The sequence below is a fragment of the Pleurodeles waltl genome, chromosome 1_1 (genome assembly GCF_031143425.1).
Source record: "Pleurodeles waltl isolate 20211129_DDA chromosome 1_1, aPleWal1.hap1.20221129, whole genome shotgun sequence".
In the NCBI taxonomy this organism is placed as follows: domain Eukaryota; kingdom Metazoa; phylum Chordata; class Amphibia; order Caudata; family Salamandridae; genus Pleurodeles; species Pleurodeles waltl.
Genome location: NC_090436.1, coordinates 440,590,327 through 440,616,329, shown reverse-complemented (window position 1 = coordinate 440,616,329; position 26,003 = coordinate 440,590,327). Strand labels below are relative to the sequence as shown.

Below are 26,003 nucleotides of genomic sequence, written 5' to 3'. Positions count from 1 at the left end.
TATCTACAGACTATTCCCATAGCTGACATCTTCATAGCGGCTAAATGGTCAATTCTACACACCTTTACCAAGCATTACTTGGTGGATATTTGTGCCCGCCAATAGGCTATAGTTGGCCAAACAGTATTATTAAGAACTCTATTTGAGATATCTGCATCATCCACTGACTAGGTACAGCTTAGGGGAGTAGTGCTTTTCAGTCCTTGCAGAGCAGGTGTGTTAGAAATTGTGTTGTTGGTTGACTGGGGTGGGAACCTTAGTAAAACAGCAATCACAATTCTAGTCGAGGTAAGTGTCAGGCAAACCTTAAATCAACCTTTGTTCACCCTTTGGTAGCTTGGCACAGAGCAGTCAGGCTTAACTTAAAAGGCAGCGTGCAAAGTATTTGTGCAACACTTCAAACAGTAAAAGAGTGATCACATCCCACAAAGATACCACACCTAGTTAGACAAATAGTTCTGACTTTAATAACTAAAACAAAACCAAATCGACAAAAATCCAGTAAGTAGAACTTGAGATATTGATTTTTAAAGGTTGTAGGTAAAAATAGCGCTAAGAAGTATAAAGTGCTAAAAGTGTTATCTGCTTGTACTGGACTGGGAGAAAGTCAAAAGTTGAGGCCAACTGTAATGGAGCACGGGCCGGCTACAGAGATCTACTTAGGCCCCCAGAGCAAAAGAGAGTTGAGTGGATTTGGGACGTAGATGCTTTGTGCCAGTTCCAAGACGTGGCAAAACTGTAGAGTAAGATCCTGAAGCCGCAATGTCGAGGATCCTGTCGACAGGGCTTACGTTGTGAAGATCAGTGCAGAGGATGCGCTGCGTAGTCAAGGCAATTAGTCGGCTTCGATGAGCGGGAAAGCTGCGATGTGGAATTCCATTGCCGTTGTCGAGGCTGCTGTAGATGGGGATGCGAGGCCCATGTGCTGGAGAAAAATGTTGTGCAGTGGTGGTTCCGAAGGCGATGCGTCAGGTCCTATCCAAGCAGCAGGGTGATTCTTCAGTTCTGCTTGAAATGCACCGGTCAACCAAGGCTATACGTCAGTTAGGCAGATGATGCGCCACTTACGCTAGACCAAACACCTTAGAAAGGGGTCTCCAATGAGTAGCTCTTTAACTACTAGTAGGTCTCGAGCTACCCATAAATAGCTCTCCTGTGTGTAGCCCAACCTACAAAAACTGGAAAAAAATATTTTAAACGAACATGTAAACTTGTTTGATGTGGTCAGTATTAAAATTCTAATAATATTCGTAGCTCTGGATGATTTTCATCAACAAAAGTAGCTTCTACTACAAAAAAGGTTGGAGACCTCCCCAATTCCAAGGGTCCAGGACTGGGGTGGCACCACTTGACAAGGCAGGCTCACAGACAGCAGAGTCTAGGTGAAGTCCTTCTCACCCAGGCAGGGGAACAGCAGGCAGCAGGGTAGCACAGCAAGGCAGGATTCCAGCAAAGCAGCAGTGCAGCAGAGTGGCAGTCCTGACAGTAGCACAGCTGTCCTCCTTCCCGGCAGAGTATTCACAGATCCAGAAGGGTACTGAAGTGTAAGAGGTCCAGTAGTTATACTCAGTTGGGCCTTTGAAGTGGTGGAGATTTCAAAGACAGGCCTTTGAACTGCACAGAAGTCCTGTCCTGTCCTTTCTGTCCTGGCTCCGGACTCACTATAGGGGGTTATGCATTCCTTTGTGAGGGCAGGACACAGCCTATTCAGGTGTAGTGAGGCTGTGCCCAGATTGGCCCTCTTGTCCTCTCTGGATCATCCATCAAGTCACACCAAAGAGCCCCTTGTGTGTGGTTGTTTGGAAGGAATACACAAAGCCTAGCTGTCACACACCACAGACAAGTGATAAGAGACAGGCAGCAAGCACCAAATAGCTAAAATAAGAAAATGCCAACTTTCCAAAAGTGGCATTTTCAGAATTATACTTTAAAACCTGACTTCACTGTAAGTTATGACTTTAAATTGTGATTCCAGAGACACCAAACTTGAAAGGTTTATCTCTTTCAGATTGAAAATTACACCTGTAAGTTGCAATAAGGTAATCCCAGTTTTTTCCTATGGGAGTGATAGGCTGTAGTGAAAACCTACCAGGACACGTAAAACTTAAAACATACATGTGCTGCCTTTTAAATACATTGCACCCTGCCCACTGGCTTGTCCAGGGCCTACCTTAGGGATGACATATGTACAGAAAGGGAAGGTAGGGCCTCACAAAAAGAGTTATTTTGTCAGGTGGACAGGGCAGTGTAAAACTTCCCACTGCAATGGGAGGAAGACAACCCTAAAGCTATCAGGTCTAACAACATGTATTTACAGAGACACATGCAACAAACAGGCTATGTTACTTAATCTGAAAGCATCTGTCCTAGCTTGTAGTGTTGCAGATTCAGATACGCCCATCCTCCTCCCCGAGTCACTGTCTTGCTTGCACATCTCTCTAACATTACCTGTATTCTTAAAAAAAAACAAAAAAAAACAAAAAAACATTTGTATGGTCACTACTTTCTCGCTACTAGCTTTTACATACTTACATTCATCCACTGTGCGGAAGGCAATCTAACAATGGGGTTTATGTCTCTGTGCATTCCCTTAAAAGGGAGAAGCACAGTATAACTTCTTCAAATAAAGACAACTTGAAACGTCCAAGCACAACACTACACGGCAGGCGTGTACCACTCAAAGTATATGAGCATGTGACTCTACAGCCACACATGCCAGAAACATAAATTTGTTGTGAAAGGATATTGTTAGGGTCAAGAAAACTAACAAGGACTATATCACACTAAATTAATACATTCAAATATTATACATAGGTTATGAAAAGCTAGGTGTGCAACAGTATTAGGGTATACTATATTTTTTTATTACAAAAAGTAATACTAAAAACATTCATTGTTTGCAAGCTACTCATTAGTGACGCATAATGATATGGTTTTATTTATAAATTTAGATAATGTAAATTATATGCTGACTGATGGAAGACAAAGTAAAAGTGTTGTGGTATCAGACCAGAGGAAGCACCAGGAGAGTTAATGGTACATATCACCCTATTAGGTGAAGTAAAGCCACAATATTAAGAAAACCATCCCTTTGATATTACAACATCAACATATAATAAATACACAAAATCTTAATCTCACTGTATAATTAACCAAGTAAACAAGCATACCTTTCAGTGCATCTTTATAGATGTTGAGAAACAGTCTAAAGATGTCTTTGGGAAGTGTATCTTCATTAGGCAAACATCGCAAGAGAATGACAATTTCTGCCTGACCTACTCCATGTAATCCATTTGTAGAGCAGAACCAGCATTTTTCTGAAGAATCTTAAAAGTAGTGCAAAAAGATTAACATTAGTTTATTATATTAATACAATAAACACATTTACCTCAATTAATTTTTGGAAAAACCTCATATCAAGTTGATTTACAAAACAAAATTGTACACACCTGTGCATTACATTTTTACAGGTGGGCCTGACTCACGAAAGGCACTCTAGGTACCATCAGGTACCAAGAATTAGTCATCCAATTAGAGTTAATTTCTAAATTATGTCAATGCCTTCTGAGACAATGGCACATTTCCTTGAATAGTCTCAGCTAAATTCTCGTCAAGTGGATATTTCAACGTGCAGAAATCTGATTGAAATGCATATTTGAAGAGTCAACTTTTTATTGTTTCTCTCATACACTCCTAGAACATATAGAAACACATTTGCTCTTGCCTCAGACCAAAGTAACTTAAAGTGCTTTTTCAGCACCTAATTTTCTGACTGTGGAAGTTACACCATATTCATTGAATGTCTACATTTGAAACTGGTTTTTGAGGATTACATTGTGCTAATCTTTATTCTGTGAATCAGCACACTGACGTTGGCCTCACAAATAACTTTTTCTACATCTAAAAATATATTAGGTGAGCAAAATGTTTTATGATTATGTCCTCTAGTGTATAGGTTACTATACTTACAATGTATGGGAATAGTATTGCTATGTGGCTATTACCAGAAACAATGACAAGACTAAATGGTAGTGAGGCCTGAAAAAAACATGAGCATGTCTTGAAAATCTACAGTTGCAACTGGGGAGTGAAAATTGGGCTATAAGATGTATGATTAGAGACAAACGTAGCAGTAACTATAGACAAGCATTTGCAATGCAACGGGTCTCACATTTCTCCGAGTTACAGCTAATAGCAGTTGTAAATGCCCAACCGTACTTTTCTTGCCACATTAAATGGAAAAAAAGAGGGCGATCGTGTTGCAACAGTTCACTTGTAGTGAAACTTATCGGTAAAAGTGCACTTATCTAAGGAACCGGCAAAAGTACAATTAACTATGTAACAGGCTCGATGTAATGGAAAGCGCTCGACTTCTGCCAAGTGAGATCGCGCTGCAAACAAAGATAAAAAGTAGTCCACAAACCAGACAGAAAACAGCGAGCCTCGCATGTTTTCAGTACTTGGTTGCTGCGCTCGAGGAGGGCTAACCACCGGAAAAGGTATGACGTATGCATGCCTTCCACTAATGAAAGCAAGCAGATTTTAACAGGCAAGCCCACGAACCAATGAAAGACCACTGAAGTGACATGGACGGGGCTCCAAGCCCTTTTCTTACTCCTAATGCGTCTCGCAAGCGAAACGCATGCGACGCAGGCTCGACCCTAACAAAAAGAGGAGGACTATTATGGACAAGTTAATTATATATATATATATATATATATATATATATATATATATATATATATATATATATATATATATATATATATATATATATGGAAAATGTCACTTACCCAGTGTACATCTGTTCGTGGCATTAGTCGCTGCAGATTCACATGCTGTGCACAGTCCGCCATCTGGTGTTGGGCTCGGAGTGTTACAAGTTGTTTTTCTTCGAAGAAGTCTTTTCGAGTCACGAGACCGAGGGACTCCTCCCATTTCGAGTCTATTGCGCATGGGCGTCGACTCCATCTTAGATTGTTTTGCCCGCAGAGGGTGAGGTAGGAGTTGTGTATGCTAGTAATAGTGCCCATGCAATGGAGTGAATGCGTATGTACATAATAACGTTTTAAGTAATATATTTACAAATGTTTAAGATCTACTTCTAAACGGCTACAGGCTCCCGGGGAGGCGGGTGGGCGCATGTGAATCTGCAGCGACTAATGCCACGAACAGATGTACACTGGGTAAGTGACATTTTCCGTTCGATGGCATGTGTAGCTGCAGATACACATGCTGTGCATAGACTAGTAAGCAGTTATCTCCCCAAAAGCGGTGGTTCAGCCTGTAGGAGTTGAAGTAGTTTGAAATAATGTTCTTAATACAGCTTGACCTACTGTTGCTTGTTGTGCAGTTAGCACATCTACACAGTAGTGCTTGGTAAATGTATGAGGCGTAGACCATGTTGCTGCCTTACATATTTCGTTCATTGGAATATTTCCTAGAAAGGCCATGGTAGCACCTTTCTTTCTGGTTGAGTGTGCCTTTGGTGTAATAGGCAGTTCTCTTTTAGCTTTAAGATAGCAGGTTTGAATGCACCTAACTATCCATCTAGAAATGCCTTGTTTTGAAATTGGATTTCCTGTATGAGGTTTTTGAAAGGCGATAAATAGTTGTTTTGTCTTTCGAATTAGTTTTGTTCTGTCAATGTAGTACATTAGTGCTCTTTTGATGTCTAATGTATGTAGTGCTCTTTCGGCTACAGAATCTGGCTGTGGAAAGAACACTGGTAATTCTACCGTTTGATTTAGGTGGAACGGTGAAATTACTTTTGGTAAAAATTTAGGATTGGTCCGTAGAACAACTCTATTTTTGTGTATTTGAATAAATGGTTCTTGAATGGTAAATGCTTGAATCTCACTCACTCTTCTTAGAGATGTGATGGCAATTAAAAATGCAACTTTCCACGTTAAGTATTGCATTTCACAAGAGTGCATGGGCTCAAAAGGTGGACCCATGAGTCGTGTTAAGACAATGTTGAGGTTCCATGAAGGAACTGGTGGTGTTCTTGGTGGTATAATTCTCTTTAGTCCTTCCATAAACGCTTTTATGACTGGTATCCTAAATAGTGAAGTTGAGTGCGTAATTTGCAGGTAAGCTGAAATTGCGGTAAGATGTATCTTTATGGAAGAGAAAGCTAGCTTTGACTTTTGCAAATGTAGTAAGTATCCTACGATGTCTTTGGCAGATGCGTGTAAAGGTTGAATTTGATTATTATGGCAGTAATAAACAAATCTTTTCCACTTATTTGCATAGCAATGTCTAGTGGTAGGTTTTCTAGCTTGTTTTATGACCTCCATACATTCCTGTGTAAGGTCTAAGTGTCCGAATTCTAGGACTTCAGGAGCCAAATTGCTAGATTCAATGATGCTGGATTTGGATGTCTGATCTGTTGTTTGTGTTGTGTTTACAGATCTGGTCTGTTTGGTAGTTTGACATGAGGCACTACAGAGAGGTCTAGTAGTGTTGTGTACCAAGGTTGTCTTGCCCATGTTGGCGCTATCAGTATGAGTCTGAGTTTGTTTTGACTCAATTTGTTTACCAGATACGGAAGGAGTGGGAGAGGGGGAAAAGCGTAAGCAAATATCCCTGACCAGCTCATCCATAACGCATTGCCCTGAGACTGATCTTGTGGGTACCTGGATGCGAAGTTTCGGCATTTTGCGTTTTCCTTTGTTGCAAATAGATCTATTTGTGGTGTACCCCAATTCTGGAAGTATTTGTTTAGTATTTGGGGGTGAATCTCCCATTCGTGGATCTGTTGGTGATCCCGAGAGAGATTGTCTGCTAACTGGTTCTGAATTCCTGGAATAAATTGTGCTATTAGGTGAATGTGGTTGTGAATCGCCCAATGCCATATTTTTTGTGCCAGGAGACACAACTGTGTTGAGTGTGTCCCTCCCTGTTTGTTTAGGTAATACATTGTTGTCATGTTGTCTGTTTTGACAAGAATGTATTTGTGGCTTATTATGGGTTGAAATGCTTTTAGCGCTAGAAATACTGCCAATAGTTCTAAGTGATTTATGTGAAACTGTTTTTGATGAGTGTCCCATTGTCCTTGGATGCTGTGTTGATTGAGGTGTGCTCCCCACCCTATCATGGAGGCATCTGTTATTACATATTGTGGCACTGGGTCTTGGAAAGGCCGCCCTTGGTATAAATTTATACTGTTCCACCATTGAAGCGAGGTGTATGTTTGGCGGTCTATCAACACCAGATCTAGAAGTTGACCCTGTGCTTGTGACCATTGTGATGCTAGGTGCTGTTGTAAGGGCCGCATGTGCAACCTTGCGTTCGGGACAATGGCTATGCATGAGGACATCATGCCTAGGAGTTTCATCACCATTTTGACTTGTATCTTTTGTTTTGGATACATGGTCTTTATTACATTGTGAAATGCTTGAACCCTTTGTGGGCTTGGAGTGGCAATCCCTTTTGCTGTGTTGATTGTCGCCCCTAAGTATTGCTGTGTTTGACACGGCAGAAAGTGTGACTTTGTGTAGTTGATTGAGAAACTTAGATTGTGGAGGATTTCTATGACGTACTTTGTGTGTTGTGAACACCGTTTTAGCGTGTTGGTTTTGATGAACCAATCGTCTAGGTACGGGAACACATGTATTTGCTGCCTTCTGATATGTGCAGCTACTACTGCCAGGCATTTTTTAAAAACTCTTGGCGCAGTTGATATTCCGAATGGCAACACCTTGAACTGGTAATGTACCCTTTGGAATACAAACCTTAGGTACTTTCTGTGTGAAGGATGTATCGGTATATGGAAATATGCATCCTATAGGTCTAGTGTTGTCATGTAGTCTTGTTGTTTGAGCAGTGGGATTACGTCCTGTAATGTCACTATGTGAAAGTGATCTGATTTGATGTATGTATTTAATGTTCTGAGATCTAGTATAGGTCTCAGACTCTTGTCTTTTTGGGGTATGAGAAAGTACAGAGAGTAAACTCCTGTCCCTTTCTGTTGGTTTGGTACTAATTCTATTGCTTCTTTTTTTTTTAGCAATGCCTGAACTTCTAGTCCTAGAAGATCTATATGTTGTTTTGACATATTGTGTGTTTTCGGTGGGACGTTTGGAGGGAATTTGAGAAATTCTATGCAATAACCATGCTGGATAATTGCTAGGACCCAAGTGTCTGTTGTTATTTCCTCCCAATGTTTGTAAAACTTGGTTAGTCTCCCCCCCACAGATGTTATGTGTTGGGGATTTGTTACTTGGAAGTCACTGCTTGTTTTGAGGAGTTTTGGGACTTTGGAACTTCCCTCTATTCTTTTGGAATTGTCCCCCTCTATATTGTCCCCGAAAACTTCCCTGCTGATACTGGCTCTGGTAAGTGGGTCTTGTTTGTGAGGTTGTGGGTTCTGTGCTTTGTCCTCGAAACCCCCCTCTAAACTGTGTTTTTCTAAATGTGCCTCTGCTCTGTGGGGAGTAGAGTGCGCCCATGGCTTTGGCCGTGTCAGTGTCTTTCTTAAGTTTTTCGATCGCAGTGTCCACCTCCAGCCCAAACAACTGCTGTCCGTTGAATGGCATATTCAGCACAGCTTGCTGTATTTCTGGTTTAAATCCTGATGTACGCAGCCATGCATGTCTCCTTATTGTTACTGCTGTGTTGACAGTTCTAGCAGCTGTGTCTGCAGCATCCATTGCTGACCGTATCTGATTGTTGGAGATACTCTGTCCTTCTTCTACTACTTGCTGCGCTCTCTTTTGGAACTCCGTGGGTAAATGTTCTATAAAGTGTTGCATTTCGTCCCAATGGGCCCTATCGTATCTGGCCAACAAAGCCTGTGAATTGGCAATACGCCACTGGTTTGCTGCCTGTGCCGCCACCCTCTTGCCTGCTGCGTCGAATTTTCGACTTTCTTTATCTGGAGGTGGTGCATCTCCTGAAGTATGTGAGTTCGCTCTCTTGCGCGCTGCCCCTACTACAACTGAGTCCGGTGTTAGCTGTTGTGTGATGTACACGGGGTCTGTTGGTGGCCCTTCCTTTTACAGGCTCTTCAAACACTTGTTTGGAATGTTTTAGCATTCCGTGTAGCATAGGAAGTCTTTGATACTGGCTGTGTGTGGACGACAGTGTGTTAAAAAGAAAGTCGTCTTCAATGGGCTCAGCATGCAGGCTGACATTATGAAATGCTGCTGCTCTCGACACCACCTGTGCGTAGGCTGTACTATCCTCTGGTGGCGACGGTCTAGCTAGATAACATTCAGGACTATTATCTGACACTGGTGCGTCATAAAGGTCCCATGCGTCAGGGTCATCTTGACTCATTCCTGTATGAGTTGGGGATTGAATCATTGGTGGAGTGGCTACCGGTGATGGTTGCGGAGAGCATTGTGGAGATGGTGGCGGGGTTACTTGTTTAGCCACCTTTGCCTGTGGCTGCTTGTCTTTTTCTTGGAAGGCAAGTTTGCGTTTCATTTTAATCGGAGGGAGAGTACTGATCTTCCCTGTATCTTTTTGGATATGGAGCCTTCTTTGTGTATAGTCTGGATCTATTGTTTCCAATTCCTGTCCAAATCTATGTGTCTTCATTTGTGTGGACAGTCCTTGTTCCTCAGTGTAGGAACTTGTTTTCGGTTCCGAAGTTGGATGTTTCGGTATCGAAACCTTTTCGGCTGCTTTTTTCGGTTCCGACGTAACCTTTACTTTCGGCGTCGTGGTCTCTCGGTGCCGACCCATTTCGGTGCCACTATCTCGGTGCCGAACCTGCTCGGAGCCACTATCTCGGGCCCGAGATTGCTGTGTGGCGGTATCTCGACCAGAGTCGGATGACTGCGCCACCAGCGTGCCCTTTTTCGGTGCCGATGATCGGTCACCTATTTTTCGGGTTAAGCCATGGCCTGTTGGTAGTGGCGTCCCCTGGGCTTTAGTGGTTTTTTCGTGAGTTTTGTGTTTCGACGTCTTACTCACGGTTTTCGGCGTTTCTTCAGGATCAATCTCATCCGAGTCAGATTCCTGGATGGAGAATGTTTCTTCCACCTCCTCGAAACGCTCTTGTCCTGTCGGCGCCGACGCCATTTGCAGTCTCCTTGCTCTTCGGTCTCTTAGTGTCTTCCTGGACCGAAACGCTCGACAGGCTTCACAAGTATCTTCCTTGTGTTCCGGCGACAAACACAAGTTACAGACCAGATGCTGATCTGTATATGGATACTTGTTATGGCATTTTGGGCAGAAGCGGAATGGGGTCCGTTCCATCAGCCTTGAAGAGACACGTGGCCGGGCCGACCAGGCCCCGACGGGGGATCGAAAAACCCCCAAAGGTCCACCAGAGCTCTTCAAAAGTCGGTGTCGATCTGTTGTAACTAACCAGATACCGAACGCAAACAATACCGACGATTTTTCCGAGATTCTAACTAACTTTCTGACCCGAAACACAGAGCGAAAAGGAACACGTCCGAACCCGATGGCGGAAAAAAAACAATCTAAGATGGAGTCGACGCCCATGCGCAATGGAGCCGAAATGGGAGGAGTCCCTCGGTCTTGTGACTCGAAAAGACTTCTTCGAAGAAAAACAACTTGTAACACTCCCAGCCCAACACGAGATGGCGGGATGTGCACAGCATGTGTATCTGCAGCTACACATGCCATCGAACATATATATATATCAAGTACACTGATCTGTTTATATTTGGATGTTTTGACTCCATCCTACATGACTGAGGAAGTAATAAGAATGCTCCTAGATTGAAGATGGTAGTAGGTATGGATATTTCCTCTTTGGAATAAGAACGAGTATGATTTACATGAAAAGTAATGAATGCATATGAATATGTAAACTGAATGTGGTTCCATACATGTAAAGCAGATATTTATTATTGGTAGTTTTTTTTGGTAAGTGTTGGATTGAACTGAGGATGTTACGGTACATTTGATATTCCAATTTAATGAACTGTAATGTTAATTCTATTGTAGTTAGACTGCTCACCTCATGTGTGCTATTACAACCCTGAAGCGGCGGTTTTTCACTGTGAAACAAGTGTTGGCTGTGGTTGTACCAGTCATGAATGGGCTAAATTGGATATAACAGGACATGAAGTCTTTTTAGTGACTTTTTAGAGTTGTCAACATTATGACAACATATGGTGTAATATACATATTAAGTAATAAAGGAATATTGATGGAACAAAAAGAGGAAAATTATCATTAGGACTCTTAAAGCTATGTATAGTACAATATTTTCTCCTGACAAATGTATAATGTGTTGGGTTGAAGGTATTAGTCAGCAAGGGTACGGACGCAGTGGGTGGCAGCAAACCAGTGACCTCTAGTAAACCTATTTTTGAAAATAAGAGCTACATGGATTATCACACTAGGTATCAACATACCTTGAATGCTTTTTAAAACAGTGGCTTTTTAATGTAATGTAATGCATGCATGTTTAAAATATTATATTTAGGTTGACTTTATTGTATTGAAATGTACTTGCAACTATGTTCCTTCACTACAATATCAGGCTAATAGTATCACTGTGTCTGGTTGCACGACACTGAGACAATGTTAAAAATTAAGGCCAACCACAATGGAGTACTGGTTGGCTACAAGGGGTTGATTGGGCCCAGTTTTGGTTTACCTTTGGACTGCAAACAATGTTGACAAAAAAGTCCAGGAGAAGGGGGAGTTCAGTGGCAAGGAATCAGGCTGTGTCCGAGTTGTCGTTGTTGCCGGGTAGCCTCTAGACGAAGTCTCAATGAAGGAAACAGCTCTGAGTTGGAACAGCTGGATTTGCAGGCCAAGGAGGTCATCGTCAATAAGGAGACCGTTGCCGTTGAGCCCGGTGAAGATTTCTACCTTCGGACAAACCACCTTTTGAAAGTCGAAAACCTCCAGTGAGATGAAGCTGCAGACCATAGCTGAAGAAGGCTTCATGATGCCAAATATAATTGCTGAGAGGTCCAAATGAAAGAGATTTGCTGAAGGCGATTCACCTTGGATGGATCAGCTGGCAGGTAGGTCATGGTCTTCTGTTGTTTCTACAATAAGGTGTTCAGCCCCAAGTTTTACAGCTAGGCAGGAACAGAACCACAAATACCACTAATAAAGTCCTGGACCACGAGGGACACCACCTGGAGGGTTAAGACTCACTACAGCAGAGATCAGGTGAAGAGCTCAAGGCCTCAGTTGTTAGGTCCCTGTACCTCACACAGGAGGCCAGCCAACTAGCCCTTGAAGTAACATCTGGTGGTCTTGGGTCCAAGGAGATGGTCCAGTACTCCTTCAAGCATCAAGGCAGACCTTCAAGCAGCAGGGCAGTCCTCTGGTGGCCAGGCAATCTTTCTCAACCCTTCCACAGGTCTAGGAGTGTACTGAAGAGGTGTTTCGAGGGTCCAATATTTATAACTGGTACCAGTCTAAGTGGGGGGATTCCCCATACTACAGCCACATATGATTCACAAAAGTTCATTCCTACCCCTGCCAGGGCTGCAAGAAGCCTTGTGTGGCAAAAGACTGGTGCCAGGGTATTTTGTGTGTGCTGGAGGCAAGCCATTTGGATGGAAAATGGGGCAGGGACCAATTTCGGTTACAGCCATCCTGGCAGGATGACCCATCCTGCTCACACCTAGTCCTCTTTTGTCTTACTGGTTGGAAGGAAAGCACAAAGCCCAACAGCAGAGCCATTCACAGTCATGCAACCCAGGATGCTGGCAAAAGGCCCAAATGGTTGGGAAACAATGCCAACTTTCTAAAATTAGCATTTGTACAGTTGTGATTTAAAATTCAAGTTTACCATTAAAGAGGATTTTAAATTACAATTAATTTAAGTCTAAACATGATATCTACCTTCTCCCAATCCAACATTAGCACTTACTGAATATAATAAGGTAACCTAGTGTTAGACAAGGGGGAAGATAGGCCTTACTGTAAAGAAAAACAACCTTAGAAGTTTTTCGCTACCAGGACATGTAAAACTCAAACCCACATGTCCTACTTTTAAATCAAAAGCACCAGGTCCTATGGGCTTTTCAGGTCTACCTTAGAGGTGACATGTTTTAAACAACTATTATGACCTTTTTACAGGCCTAAACCTTCATTTTTAAAAGTGTACTACAGGCATGCATGAATCACGTTTTAAAGTGTTAATTTAATGGGTGGCACGAGTGCTGCAGGCCCATAAGTAGAATTTAATTTACAGACAGTGGGGACATGCAGTAGCTTATACTAGGGACTTATATGTAAATGTAATGTGCCAATCAGATGCAGGCCAACTTTACCATGTTTTAGGGAGAGAGCACAAGCACTCCAGCAAACAGAAGAAATGAAGGCAAAAAGTATGGGAGAATACCACGCCAAAGCTATCAGGTTCAACAAATTACTATGTACATTTTGAGAAAGAATGTGACACTATAAGGTAGACTAGCATGCACCCACATCTTTGTATCTGGTTACGTACATAATGCACAGCATTTTATTCTATATATAGCTTTTACATCTATCGCTGTGGCTCCTAAAGGGCGATTTAGTTGTTAAACATCTGGATAAAAACAATGTGTAAGGTGTTGGCCTCTTGATTAAGGAAAAACATATCAACACTGGTGCACCTGAATCAATCTGGCTTTATGCCAAACTGAAGCAGCCAATTGAATCTGCTTTGCTGCTTGGAGTACACTGCAACCATAGTGGTGTCATTAGCTTCCTATCTTAACATGCAACCAAGGCCTTTGACATCCTGAAGTGGAATTTTATTTTCTAGATTGTGGATTGCATGAGTTTCAGCCTAAACTACATAGCGTGCCTGAGACTGCTCTATGGTGAACCATTAGCTAGAGTATGGGTAAAGTGAAATTTTTGCAGCCCTTCAAGGTAGAAAGGGGAATAGGGCAGTGGTGCTCATCATTCCCCCAGTGATGTTCGGTCTGGCACTGAAAACTTGAGTGCATCAAAATTGTACGCAGACAAAATAGTGCTCCATGTGGCAGAAACAGAGTTAACTATTGGCAATCTGCTGCAGATTCTTGAAGCGCTTGTTACGCACTCAGGCTGCCATATAAATTGGAGGAAATCAGTGCTATATCTGCTTTTGGTGTGTTCACCGCCGGGCGTGATTTGGTGCCTATATCACTGTGGATATAGTTGGAGTCTATAATTGCCCATATACGTCACATGGGACCAAGTACAGCTTCAATGTAGAAACGTTTTTATGGTCCTCAACAATTTCAGTGAGGATGTCAGACACTGCGGAAGTCTGCCTCAGTCGCTCCTAAACTAGGAAGCAACTCTCAAAAGGATTGTATTACCTACATTTAGATAACCGCTCCATGTATTCAATATAGTTTGAAATAAGGACTCTACTGTGGGAAAATAAGTCATCTAGAATAGCTCTACGAAAGCTAGTTACCAACTAATAACTTTCACCCTTGAACTGGAGAGATGGCCTCCTCAGTAGGAAGCAAACATATCCTACAAGGAATGAAATATTAGTTATGCACTCAAAATCCTCTCGTTTAGAATCCAAAAATGCAACCAGTCAAACTGCCTGCAGCAGTCGGAACAGCCTGTCCGACTGCTGGGTCAAGGTTAAAAACACGGGTTGCTTATGAATTAAGAAGTCATCTGACTTCTTGTGTAGATTGCGTAGGTGACTTAAACCTGATTTTACCAACTATGGCTGCCAGATAAAATGTTTCCTTCCTATGCATCTTCCACTTGGGCCGCTTGGACCTTTTACAGAATCCCATGCATAGCTGCCAGCCATCATGCACTCTTTGCAGCTATGTTGCTTAAGCAACTACATCTTTGCACTGCTTCTGAGGCAAGGCACAATGATATCAAAACGGAACCCTTCTACGATTGTAGTTCATCCTTTCTGAAGTCTAATCTCATCCTGTAAAACCTTAACCGATTTTTAAGACCAGCAACCACTCTAATTTTATTTTACAGAATAAGAACAATGGCCAAAGATCTGAACAGAACACTTGTCCTATATAAGACTGGTAGAGTCATTTGCCTTCCACATGAGCATCATTGTCCTGCTCCATGGAATATTATGGGGCATAAGTATATAGCTGTGTCAAACAAACAACAATACTGTGAACGGCTCTAGTATTAGGCAGTATGAAGAGCATGTATATGCCAAGTGGCAGTGCAACGTCATCAAAAGCATGATGAGGACCCTGTGAGAGTATCCACAAACTGAAAATCTAACTTTTTAATGTCCCTAAACTAGTCAGCCTGCTTCCACTTCATTATCTTGTTCTTAGAGCGTAGACACCAATTACCTTACGTGTTTTTTATGCTCTATAAATCTGTTTTAATTTACATTATGTTCAGAGTCTACACAGACCAAACTCACATCCAGACACACTGTAGTCCTCCATGGATTGGCAAGAAAGTATCACACTTTGGACAGTTATATAACTTCCCAAGGAGCAAAACAAGAAGTTTGGCAGGCAGAAAGGGTGCTTTGATGCCCTCCGATGCATCCTCCACCCATACTCATTTGGCAATGTGAGTGGAAGGACAGTGAAACAGATGGAAGGGAGAGAATGGAACACAAAATCAAGATTGGTCTCATACCAGGCATTCAAGGGAGCACCCCCCAGTTGACATACTTGATAATAGTAATAAGAATGCGGTGTTGCATTCTACAGTATAAGACAACCATGGAGGCAGGACGAGGTGCGTGGTGTTCAAGAGCAACAGCCACATTATTTTTGCTGTGGGTGTGGAGGGGAATTATTCAGTGGGAGGCACTCCAGGCCCTCAAACAAAAGCCTGAGCAATGTCAATCAGAATAAATTCTGTTTGTATTAATTACCACGTGTTACAGATTTAAATTATGCAGTGGTGTAATGCAGTATTCATCTATGACGCACTCTGTTGTACAACAAAAGCATCTGTTGTATTCAGAAAAAGAAATGCAAAATGTTACATCCCATGTTAACACCTCTGCTACAAATAAACTGAGTGGTACAACTAAAATTTAATGAAATATAAGGATGTGCAATAGGCTGTCTGAGAAGCCCTTACCAGCTAAATGTATTGATACGGTATACTTAGGGACACAACATATGGCTGTAATATGGAAGCATCAATATGTACTTTAAAATCCTCTCAATTCATAAACAAACATACAAACTGAGTGAGTTTAAGTAAAGTTGGAAACAGGCTGCAACCGCGAAAGCAGCATCTGCCAAAATCCCACACATGCTTGGGAACTTGGGGCGTCAAACTATATGAGTCACCCATGAAAGGGACTATTCCTTCTTTGTTCACATAAGTAAGTTGGACAATCAATTAGGTGTTTCTCGTACCAGGACTTAGAAAGCAGTCAGAGGTCCATAATCACCAGCATTATTAGAGTGAACTGTACCACCATCGGAACAAAAACGGAGTTAATACAGATTTGGTTGTTCTATTCTCAAGGAGGTGAACAGATCTTATATCCATAGATGTCTGTAGCACATCTTTTTTCCAATGCCAAAAACAAGTTAAAAGACACCCTGGACCGTTTAATAATCAGCACACTGATTGACATCTGAGGTAGGACTGCTACTACAAAAGCAAATACTAAGTTTAGTTGCCTATTCACTTCTATATTTTATGATCTTCAATTCTCAAAAAGAATGGACTTCATCTATTGGGGAAGACTGGAGAGCAGGACAGGAATTTTAACACGGACAAAATAATCAAAGGCTCTGTACAGGTACTCAAGTAAAAAGGAATCTGAAGTAGAAAAGACAAAGATAGGCAATATACTGCTCCACATTTTTCTTCGCTTATCCTGAAAACTAGTGCAGAGGTCAGAGAACCCAAAGATTAGTACACCTAGACAGGTAATGGCTAAATAATGTTTTCCCTTCACATTCCCCAAACAGATTAAGAAACATGTCATTTCACTAAAGAAAACAAGCAAATGAAAAGTGGGTAATTTGCACAAAAATCTCCACTGACAACTAACTGACAAATTCCTGCCAGGAAACAGGCCACTCCAAGAGTATAAAACGAAAAAAAAAAGTAGAAAATACAGAAAATAAAACGTTACCTTTCAGAAGGCAATTTAAAATATCTCTGAAAGTGTAACTAAAATACATGGATTTAAATAAAAAAAGTAGCAATGGAAGAAAAGGCTGAACCAGAGAGTGTGGGGTCAGAAAAAAAACCAGAAGTTTTTTTTATATATTTTTTTTTTTTAGAGAAGTTGTTTTATTTAACAATGCTTACGAGAACCAACCAAGAGATGGGTGATTTCATAGGATAAGAAGAGGGAGGAGAGAATCAGTTTAGAGAGTACTTGCTTCACTCTGTTATAGTTTCTCCTTACTTTGAAATAAAAGTATTCTCAGAGTCACCTCATCTCGTCTACTGCTTCAATTGAGTAGTATACTTCAGAAGAGTCTATACCTAGTACCAAATCCCTGTCATGCATACAGGTCAGAAGTATCTCTAGACAGTGACAGACAGTTTCGTAAAAACCTCCGATTAGCTCAGAGAGGGAAAATGCAGAAATTCAGCAAATGACAATTCCTTAAGTCATGTGATGCATGCCATGTGAAGGTCAAAAGAAGGAACTGATTGCTGTGTGTGATGCACTGTTCAATACATGTTGTAAATGGCATATGTGAAAGAGGAAGGAAAGTTCTTCAACACCCTCTAAAGGAAGACTAGGGAGCAGAAAGTAAACTACCCAGGAAGAAGCACCAAAATGGTGATCTCTGTGCCCTGTCTGCTTCAAAACTGTTTTAACCACTTCAACCTTCACACACTAAAATGCCAATCCTCTTACTACATTTTTTGGATAGGTCTGGCTTAAGACTTCGTAACGTTGATCACAAAAGATAGCCTGGCCACATTTTCGTTCTTTTTCTTACATGCTGAAGATTATGAAAGTATCCAAAGTTTGTGGTTTTCCCTGGAGGGAAATGGATTGAACTAGAGCAATCTGGGATACCTTCAGGAATTAATTACACCACTTGCTGTTATCTGAACACAAGCGCGGTAATGTTGAAATATAGCATTTTCAGTGGACCTTAATATGTTACACCTAGTCATGAAAATCAATTGATGTAGCATTTAGGAGGACAAGCCCATGTAATTGTGTTATTTGTTTAGCTTGTCATATTAAAATTAATGGGTAGTCTAGTCACATAGTAAATATTTCAAAAACGTTTTTTTAAGGCAATTTCCGCCAATGGCTTAATAAAAAAAACTAAACCACCACAGAGAGGGAGATATATTGAGGGAGGCTATTACTGGAGAAAGGCACCAGCCTCATAATCTATCACATACACGCAAGAGGTGAAATCCCCACTATGTATGGTGCTTGAAACATTATTTCAAGACCCATGAGAGGAGAAGAAATCACTCACGGTTTCTCATCTTATCCAGCTCTTAATCCCTAGTCATAGATTTAGACAATTCATTGGATGAGGAAGGATCACTCACATATTGTGACATGCTTCATCATAGCCAAACTTATCCCAACCTGGTAAGATAGTACTACCAGGGCGGACTTGACCTCTGGGGGGGTGGGGGGAATCATAACTGAGGGAGTTCTTAAATATTAGATCTTCTGGACAATTACCCGTGATCCAGAAAGTTATTACTAGAAATACCCGTGGGTAAACCACAAGATATCTCTTTATTAATTACTATTCTCGGTATGATTTAAAAAAAACTCAAACTAAGAAATGGAGGGCAACGTTGGTTGCAATGGTCCTTAAGTGCCTCACTTATTCCAACATGTTTCTGCCCATCCTAAGGCCTAGCTAGGTCCAGGGCATTCATCAGGGATGTAGCTGATCCCACATGCAACACCACCTGTGGTATTGAAGGAAAGAACCTACCTTCCCTCAGAAAGGTCAATCAACCTAATAAAAAGGATAGAATGTAATCCATGAGAAAAACACTATACCAAAGGCGGATGGATAGCAACAACATCTTACTATGTCAACGTTACTTTAATAAGTATATCTTACTTCAGGAAAGAGCACCAGTGGCACACGTGATAATATACAAATCATGCTTTAACCGGTTCTGTGCCTTGGACGAGGTCACCTCGTCCAAGGCACAGGGGAACTTGGGGGAGCGCTAGCGCATCCCCCCCTGTGCACCCCGCTCCCCCCCAAGGCGGGGATGGAAGGGGAAGACGTTCCCCTTACACCCCTGACCCCCCCCCCCCCCGGCAATCCGATGACGTCAGCGCGCGCACATCGTGGAGCAGGAATCTCCACTAGACACCAGGGATTATGTTTCTTTTGGGGGCGACCCCTTGGGCAAGGGTCGCCCCCCTGGGGGGCAATTTTTTTTAGTATTTCGGCCCCCCCTGGGGGCAGATCGCCTCTTGTTCGGCAGATCTGCCCCCGTGTGCCAGCCAAACGCCAGTCCACACTCCCATCAGCTGGTGAGATTCTTGTATCAGGCATGTGGGCGTATGTAAGTGATGGGCCCTTGAGTGGCGCGGTCTGTCGATGTGAGTGTTGTAATGTGCTGGGCCCGTGGCTGCCGGTGTGAATGGTCTTGTGCGTGTCATGTATGAAAGGTGTGTGAATGGACTGTAAAGCGGTTGGTGCCTTGTCGCGGCTTTACAGCTCACGAGCTGTGAGTCATTGGTTCAGTTTTTTGCCTTTCAGTTATTAACAGTGCATTTCATTTTTGTGAAATCTCTTGTTAATAAAATTTGATCCACTGAACCATCACTCGCCCTCGTGCCAAATCCAACCAGTATGTGTGGTAAAAATGACAAAACCTGCTCCGCTGTCATCAGGCGTTGCAGCACACCTGTGACACGCTAGGTGCCTCAGGTGGGACCCCGATGATGAAGCATGCCACCAACTTGATTGGTGGGTGAGGGGTCTTCTTCACATAACCTAAGTGTGTTTCTTTTCACAATTTTAGTGTTTGGCACATCACGGACGTATGTGCACACATCAAAATAATATATTGCAAAAATACCTGTGTTTGGGGGGGGGGGGGAGGGCCCACCTATGTTTTTGGTCCTGGGTGCGGCCTTCATCTAGGGAAACCTACAAAACCCAGACATTTTTTAAAACTAGACACCCCAAGGAGTCCAGGGAGGTGTGGCTTGCGTGGATCCCCCAACATTTTCTTACCCAGACTCCTCTGTAAACCTCAAAATTTGCATAAAAAGGCATATTTTTCTGACTTTTCTTAGTAGGATCACCGCTCCAGCACAAAATTCCTACTCCCCAGTTTTCCCCACAGTCTCCCAAGTAAAATGACACCTCACTTATGTGGGTCCCCAAAGCAGAGTCCGTCTAAAGATGTATAAAAGAATATGCCCTTATAAACTCGCTGTGCTATCCCCTCTATCTCTTCAAATTTTGGGCCTTATTCTGTTGCAGGCACCTGGCCCACCCACACAAGTGAGGTATCATTTTTATCGGGAGACTTGGGGGAACGCTGGGAGGAAGGAAATTTGTGGCTCCTCTCAGATTCCAAAACTTTCTGTCACCGAAATGAGAGGAAAGGGTGTTTTTTTAGCCACATTTTGAGGTTTGCAAAGGATTCTGGGTAACAGAACCTGGTCAGAGCCCCACAAGTCACCCCATCTTGGATTCCCCATGGTCTCTAGTTTTCAAAAATGCACAGGGTTGGTAGGTTTCCCTAGGTGCCGGCTGAGCTACAGGCCAAAATCTACAGGTAGGCACTTTGCAAAAAACACCTCTGTTTTCTTTAAAAAAATTGGATGTGTCCACGTTGCGCTTTGGGGCATTTCCTGTCGCGGGCCCTACCCACACAAGTGAGGTATCATTTTTATCAGGAAATTGGGGGAACGCTGGGTGGAAGGAAATTTGTGGCTCCTCTCAGATTCCAGAACTTTCTGCCACAGAAATGTGAGGAACATGTGTTTTTTTAAGCCAAATTTTGAGGTTTGCAAAGGATTCTGGGTAACAGAACCTGGTCCAAGCCCCACAAGTCACCCCATCTTGGATTCCCCTAGGTCTCTAGTTTTCAGAAATGCACAGGTTTGGTAGGTTTCCCTAGGTGCCGGCTGAGCTAGAGGCCAAAATCTACAGGTAGGCACTTTGCAAAAAACACCTCTGTTTTCTTTCAAAAAACTGGATGTGTCCACGTTGCGCTTTGGGACATTTCCTGTCGCGGGCGCTAGGCCTACCCACACAAGTGAGGTATCATTTTTATCGGGAGACTGAGCTAGAGGCCAGAGAGACTTGGGGGAACATAGATTAGCAAAACAAGTGTTATTGCCCCTTGTCTTTCTCTACATTTTTTCCTTCCAAATATAGGAGAGTGTGTAAAAAAGACATCTATTTGAGAAATGCCCTGTAATTCACATGCTAGTATGGTCACCCCGGAATTCAGAGATGTGCAAATAACCACTGCTCCTCAACACCTTATCTTGTGCCCTTTTTGGAAATACAAAGGTTTTCTTGATAGCTATTTTTTACTCTTTATATTTCAGCAAATGAATTGCTGTATACCCGGTATAGAATGAAAACGCACTGCAGGGTGCAGCTCATTTATTGGCTCTGGGTTCCTCGGGTTCTTGATGAACCTACAAGCCCTATATATCCCCGCAACCAGAGGAGTCCAGCAGACGTAATGGTATATTGCTTTTGATAATCTGACATTGCAGGGAAAAGTTACAGAGTAAAACGTAGAGAAAAATTGATGTTTTTTTCACCTCAATTTCAATATTTTTCTTTTTCAGTTGTTATTTTCTGTAGGAAACCCTTGTAGGATCTACACAAATGACCCCTTGCTGAATTCAGAATTTTGTCTACTTTTCAGACATGTTTAGGTGTCTGGGATCCAGCATTGGTTTCATGCCCATTTCTGTCACTGACTGGAAGGAGGCTGAAAGCACAAAACATTGCAAAAATGGGGTATGTCCCAGTAAAATGCCAAAATTGAGTTGAAAAATTGGGTTCTCTGATTCAAGTCTGCCTGTTCCTGAAAGCTGGGAAGCTGCTGAGTTTAGCACCGCAAACCCTTTGTTGATGCCATTTTCAGGGGAAAAACCACAAGCCTTCTTCTGCAGCCACTTTTTCAATTTTTTTTGAAAAAAACGAAATTTTCACTGTATTTTGGCTAATTTCTTGGCCTCCTTCAGGGGAACCCACAAAGACTGGGTACCTCTAGAATCCCTAGGATGTTGGAAAAAAAGGACACAAATTTGGCTTGGTTAGCTTATCGCGAACTGCCCCAAATAGGCAAAAAAAGGCCTGGCACAGGAGGGGGAAAAGGCCTGGCAGCGAAGGGGTTAAAAAAAGATGTTGCACCACAAAAGTGGAAACAGATACAGCTATTTAAAAAAAAAAAAAAATCTCTTTTTTTACCTAGTAGCTTAAGGCCCTGTGCCTCATGGTCTGTAGGGGGTGGGCACCTCCTGTAGTCACACACTAGAGAGTGGGGGGGGGAATAACAACAATGAGAGATTTGAAAGAGAAACTCTATTGCCTTGTTTCCTCCCTTTCATTATTCTTAATCAAAATGGACTGTTAGTTGTATCAGGGAAAGGCTAAACCAGATAGTCCACTTGGGTAGTTCAAACAACTTGCTATCTACACGACATTCAAACAGAGACCACCACTAAATGTTATACCCTGTCCGGCTTCTAATCCACTTAATTCATCAAGGATGGCTGCCCGCATAGAACCTGACTCAGCCCCTCATACAGCCGACACTTAATGAACGCAGTAGGTTCAGGAAACTGTGTAAGTATTGAATGTCACTCCCTTTTCTCGCTATTTCAAAATGAGTCACAGGTGTGCTACTCCACTCTCCATGACTGGTCCTGCCTTCTGCATACGTCTTTCATCACTACTTACTCAAGACGTGCCTCATCAGAGAACACGCTCCTCTTGCTAGGGGCTTGTAAAATAAGCTGCCGTGATTGGCCCCATCTTCACCTTACCACTTTCTCAAATCGTGTATCCTCAAAGGACACGCCCCCTCTTGCTAGAGGCGTGTAACACCTGCTTCCTCAGCCTATCACCACATAAACCCAGGAGTGTTGATGACCAACAACTGGATTTTTTACAGAGCATCTGGGCGTGATAGTTAAGCAGAGCCTAGATACACCTATGTTTTACCATCAATTCCTATATTCCCCCTGGTCTATTTACTGGAGTAATCATTTACGCCTAACCTCTGGGCAAAGCCCATATTCCAGATTCTGAATACACTCGGCCTGTCCTCAGTTAAAACTCAAGAGACAGTAGATTATTTAATATTCTCCCGCTGTATACAGATCTCTGCATTCAATTTTTTTATTTGTTTTTTTCAGAGAACATTATGAGAGTGAACATTGGGTAATGTTCGCCAAAGTAATTAAGATCAAGTACCCCAATCATTTTTAAGGCATAATCCGCTGTATATGAAGAACCGCAGGTGCTATCAAAACATTGCTACGGTTACTAAAGCGATGGTCAGAATGTCCTGGCCATATCACATAGAGATGTCCAAGTTTTGGCTTTTATTTGCCTGAGGACATTACAGATATCCATATTACACACTGGGCACAGTCGTCCCACATCTTTAAAATGAAAGGGCCCAATACTTTTAAAAACACAGTTCTCTATAAGTGGAGGACCACAAGACCTTTTAACAAATACTGAGAAAAGAATAAGCCATTGCAATTGTGTCCCAGTAAGATAGCTGGATACTTTATATATACTTATCATCATTACAAGACCCATATCTGTGAGTCCAATATAAGGTTGAGGAAACAACCTCACATGTCAAAAAGGGCCTTTTGCACTTCATACATATTCTAGAATGGGTTAACTAGTGTTGTCCAAGAAGACTCCATGGAATTACATTGTTCAGACCTACAATGTCTCTGCGTAATGTAAACACCCATGTTTGTTCACATTTTAGTAAGGCTATACACGTCTCCTTGCTTAGTTTCTCAATTATATACCACTCTATATCATCTGCCATGTGGTTCTTCACAGTAAAATGTCTTGTTAGTTTGGTGTTGTCCTTTAACACCTTATTTTGAATTCTTTCAAATGAAAATATGGGACTTTCTATTTTCAGTTTACCTGAATTCAGAATATTCCAATGTTTTAAAATGAGCGTTTTTTTAACTAGATTTAAACTAGGCCTAACGGTGGCTACACAGGTGAGTCTTGTAGTCTAAGGTCTTTTATAAGTATCAAGAAAGGCTTCTCTATCTATGTTCCTGGCCCTCTTATTTGCCTTTGATGTTACTGTTTCAGGATAGTTCTTCTCTCCGAGTTTGGTGATCAATTTGTTTGCATGTTCCTTTTACAAAGACACCTCCGTACAATTACAGCATAACCTTAAGAATTGCCCAGTAGGTAGACCCTCCTTGAGGGATCTGGGGTGGAAACTCTCAACCTTAAGTAGGCTATGCTTATCTGTTGGTTTATGATACGCCTCTGTTTTCAGGATTCCCTCATCCGGATAAATCTATAAGTCCCGGAACGGCATCTCAGTTTTATTGGTATTCATTGTGAATCGGAGGAAAGGGCCCTAGCAGTTAATCCAGCTATTAAAGTCTGCAGCGTCTTTCTCAGTCCCCTTCCAGATCACAAACCTATCAATCACTATATCTCTTCTATAATCTAATTTTGTTCTGGAAGGGGTTATCCTCACTATCGATTAATTCAGTTTCAAAGCTGTGTACATACAAACATGCCAGACTCGAGGCGCAGCTAACACCCATGGAAATTCCATGTATCTTTAAATAGAAAGTGCCCTCATAATCAAATACATTATAAGTCAGGACCACGTGTGCGCAATCTAAGATAAACTCATCTGGAGTCATCTTGTTACCCTTTCTTAATTTTAGGTGTTAATCAACTCCTATTGTATCTTGAGTTTTAACTACGAGGGCAGACAGTGTATTCAGAACCTGGAATATGGACTTCGCCCAGAGGTTGCACTACTGTAATTACTCCGGTGTAAATAGAACAGGGGGACTATAGGATACAACTGTATAACATAGGCGCATCTGGGCTCTGCTAAACTATCACGCCCAGATGTGCTGTTAAAAAAAAAAAAACACGGCTGTTGGCTATCATCACTCCCGGGATTATGTGGTGATAGGCTGAGGAAGCAGATGTTACACACCTCTAGCAAGAGGGGCGTGCCCTTTGAGGATGCACGTCTTGAGAAAGCGGTGATGAAAGTGGTACACCAAAGACAGTGTCAATCACAGCAGCTTGTTGTTACACGCCCCTAGCAAGAGGAGCGTGTTCTGACGAGGCATGTCTTGAATAAGTAGTGATGAAAGACATATGCGGAAGGCAGGGCCAGTCACGGAGAGTGAGTAGCACACCTGAAACTCATTTTGAAACAGCAAGAAAGGGGAGTGGTGTTAGATACTTATACTGTTTCCTGAGCCTACTGGGTTCAGTTCCTTTCTACTGTATGAGGGGCTGAGTCAGGTTCTATGTGGGCAGCCATCCCTGATGTAGTAAGTGGATTAGAAGCCGGACGGGGTATAACATTTAGTGGTGGTCTCTGTTCCAACGTTATGTGTAGATAGCAAGTTGGTTGAACTGCACAAGTGGACTAGCCGGGTTAGCCTTTCCCTGATACAACCCGCAGTCCATTTAGATTAAAGAATAATAGAATGGAGGAAACAAGGCAATAGAGTTTGTCTTTCAAACCTGTCTCTGTGGTACCCCTACCCCCACTCTCTAATGTGTGACTACAGGAGGCACCCTAGCCCTACAAACCATGAGGCACAGGGCCTTGTGTTTGTTTCCACATGTGTGGTGCAACACCTTTTTAAAGCATAATGTGTGTATTATTACGTGTGCCACTGGTGCTCTTTCCTAAAGTAAATTATACTTATAAAAGTAACTTTGACATAGTAAGATGCTGGTGCTATCCATCTGTTTTTTTAGTAGTATTTTTCTAATGGATTACATTCTATCCTTTTTATTAGAATGATTGACCTTTTTGAGGGAAGGAAGGTTCTTTTCTTCAATACCAAAAGTAGTGTTGCATGCGGGATCCGCTACAGCCCTGATGAATGCCCTGGACTTAGCTAGGCTTCAGGATGGGCAGAAACATGCTGGCATAAGTGAAGCACA

At 42.2% G+C, this 26,003-nt stretch overlaps 1 protein-coding gene across 2 annotated transcripts in view; it reads right to left on the bottom strand.

The window, feature by feature from the left end:
• The window catches only part of ZFYVE16 (zinc finger FYVE-type containing 16), a 429,022-nt gene that overhangs the window by 212,241 nt on the left and 190,778 nt on the right, over nucleotides 1–26,003 (bottom strand). For both annotated transcript variants that reach the window (XM_069224433.1, XM_069224442.1), the window contains one exon: nucleotides 3,171–3,326. In XM_069224433.1, coding sequence (XP_069080534.1) covers nucleotides 3,171–3,326 — 156 coding nt within the window. The remainder of the gene's footprint in view (nucleotides 1–3,170; nucleotides 3,327–26,003) is intronic.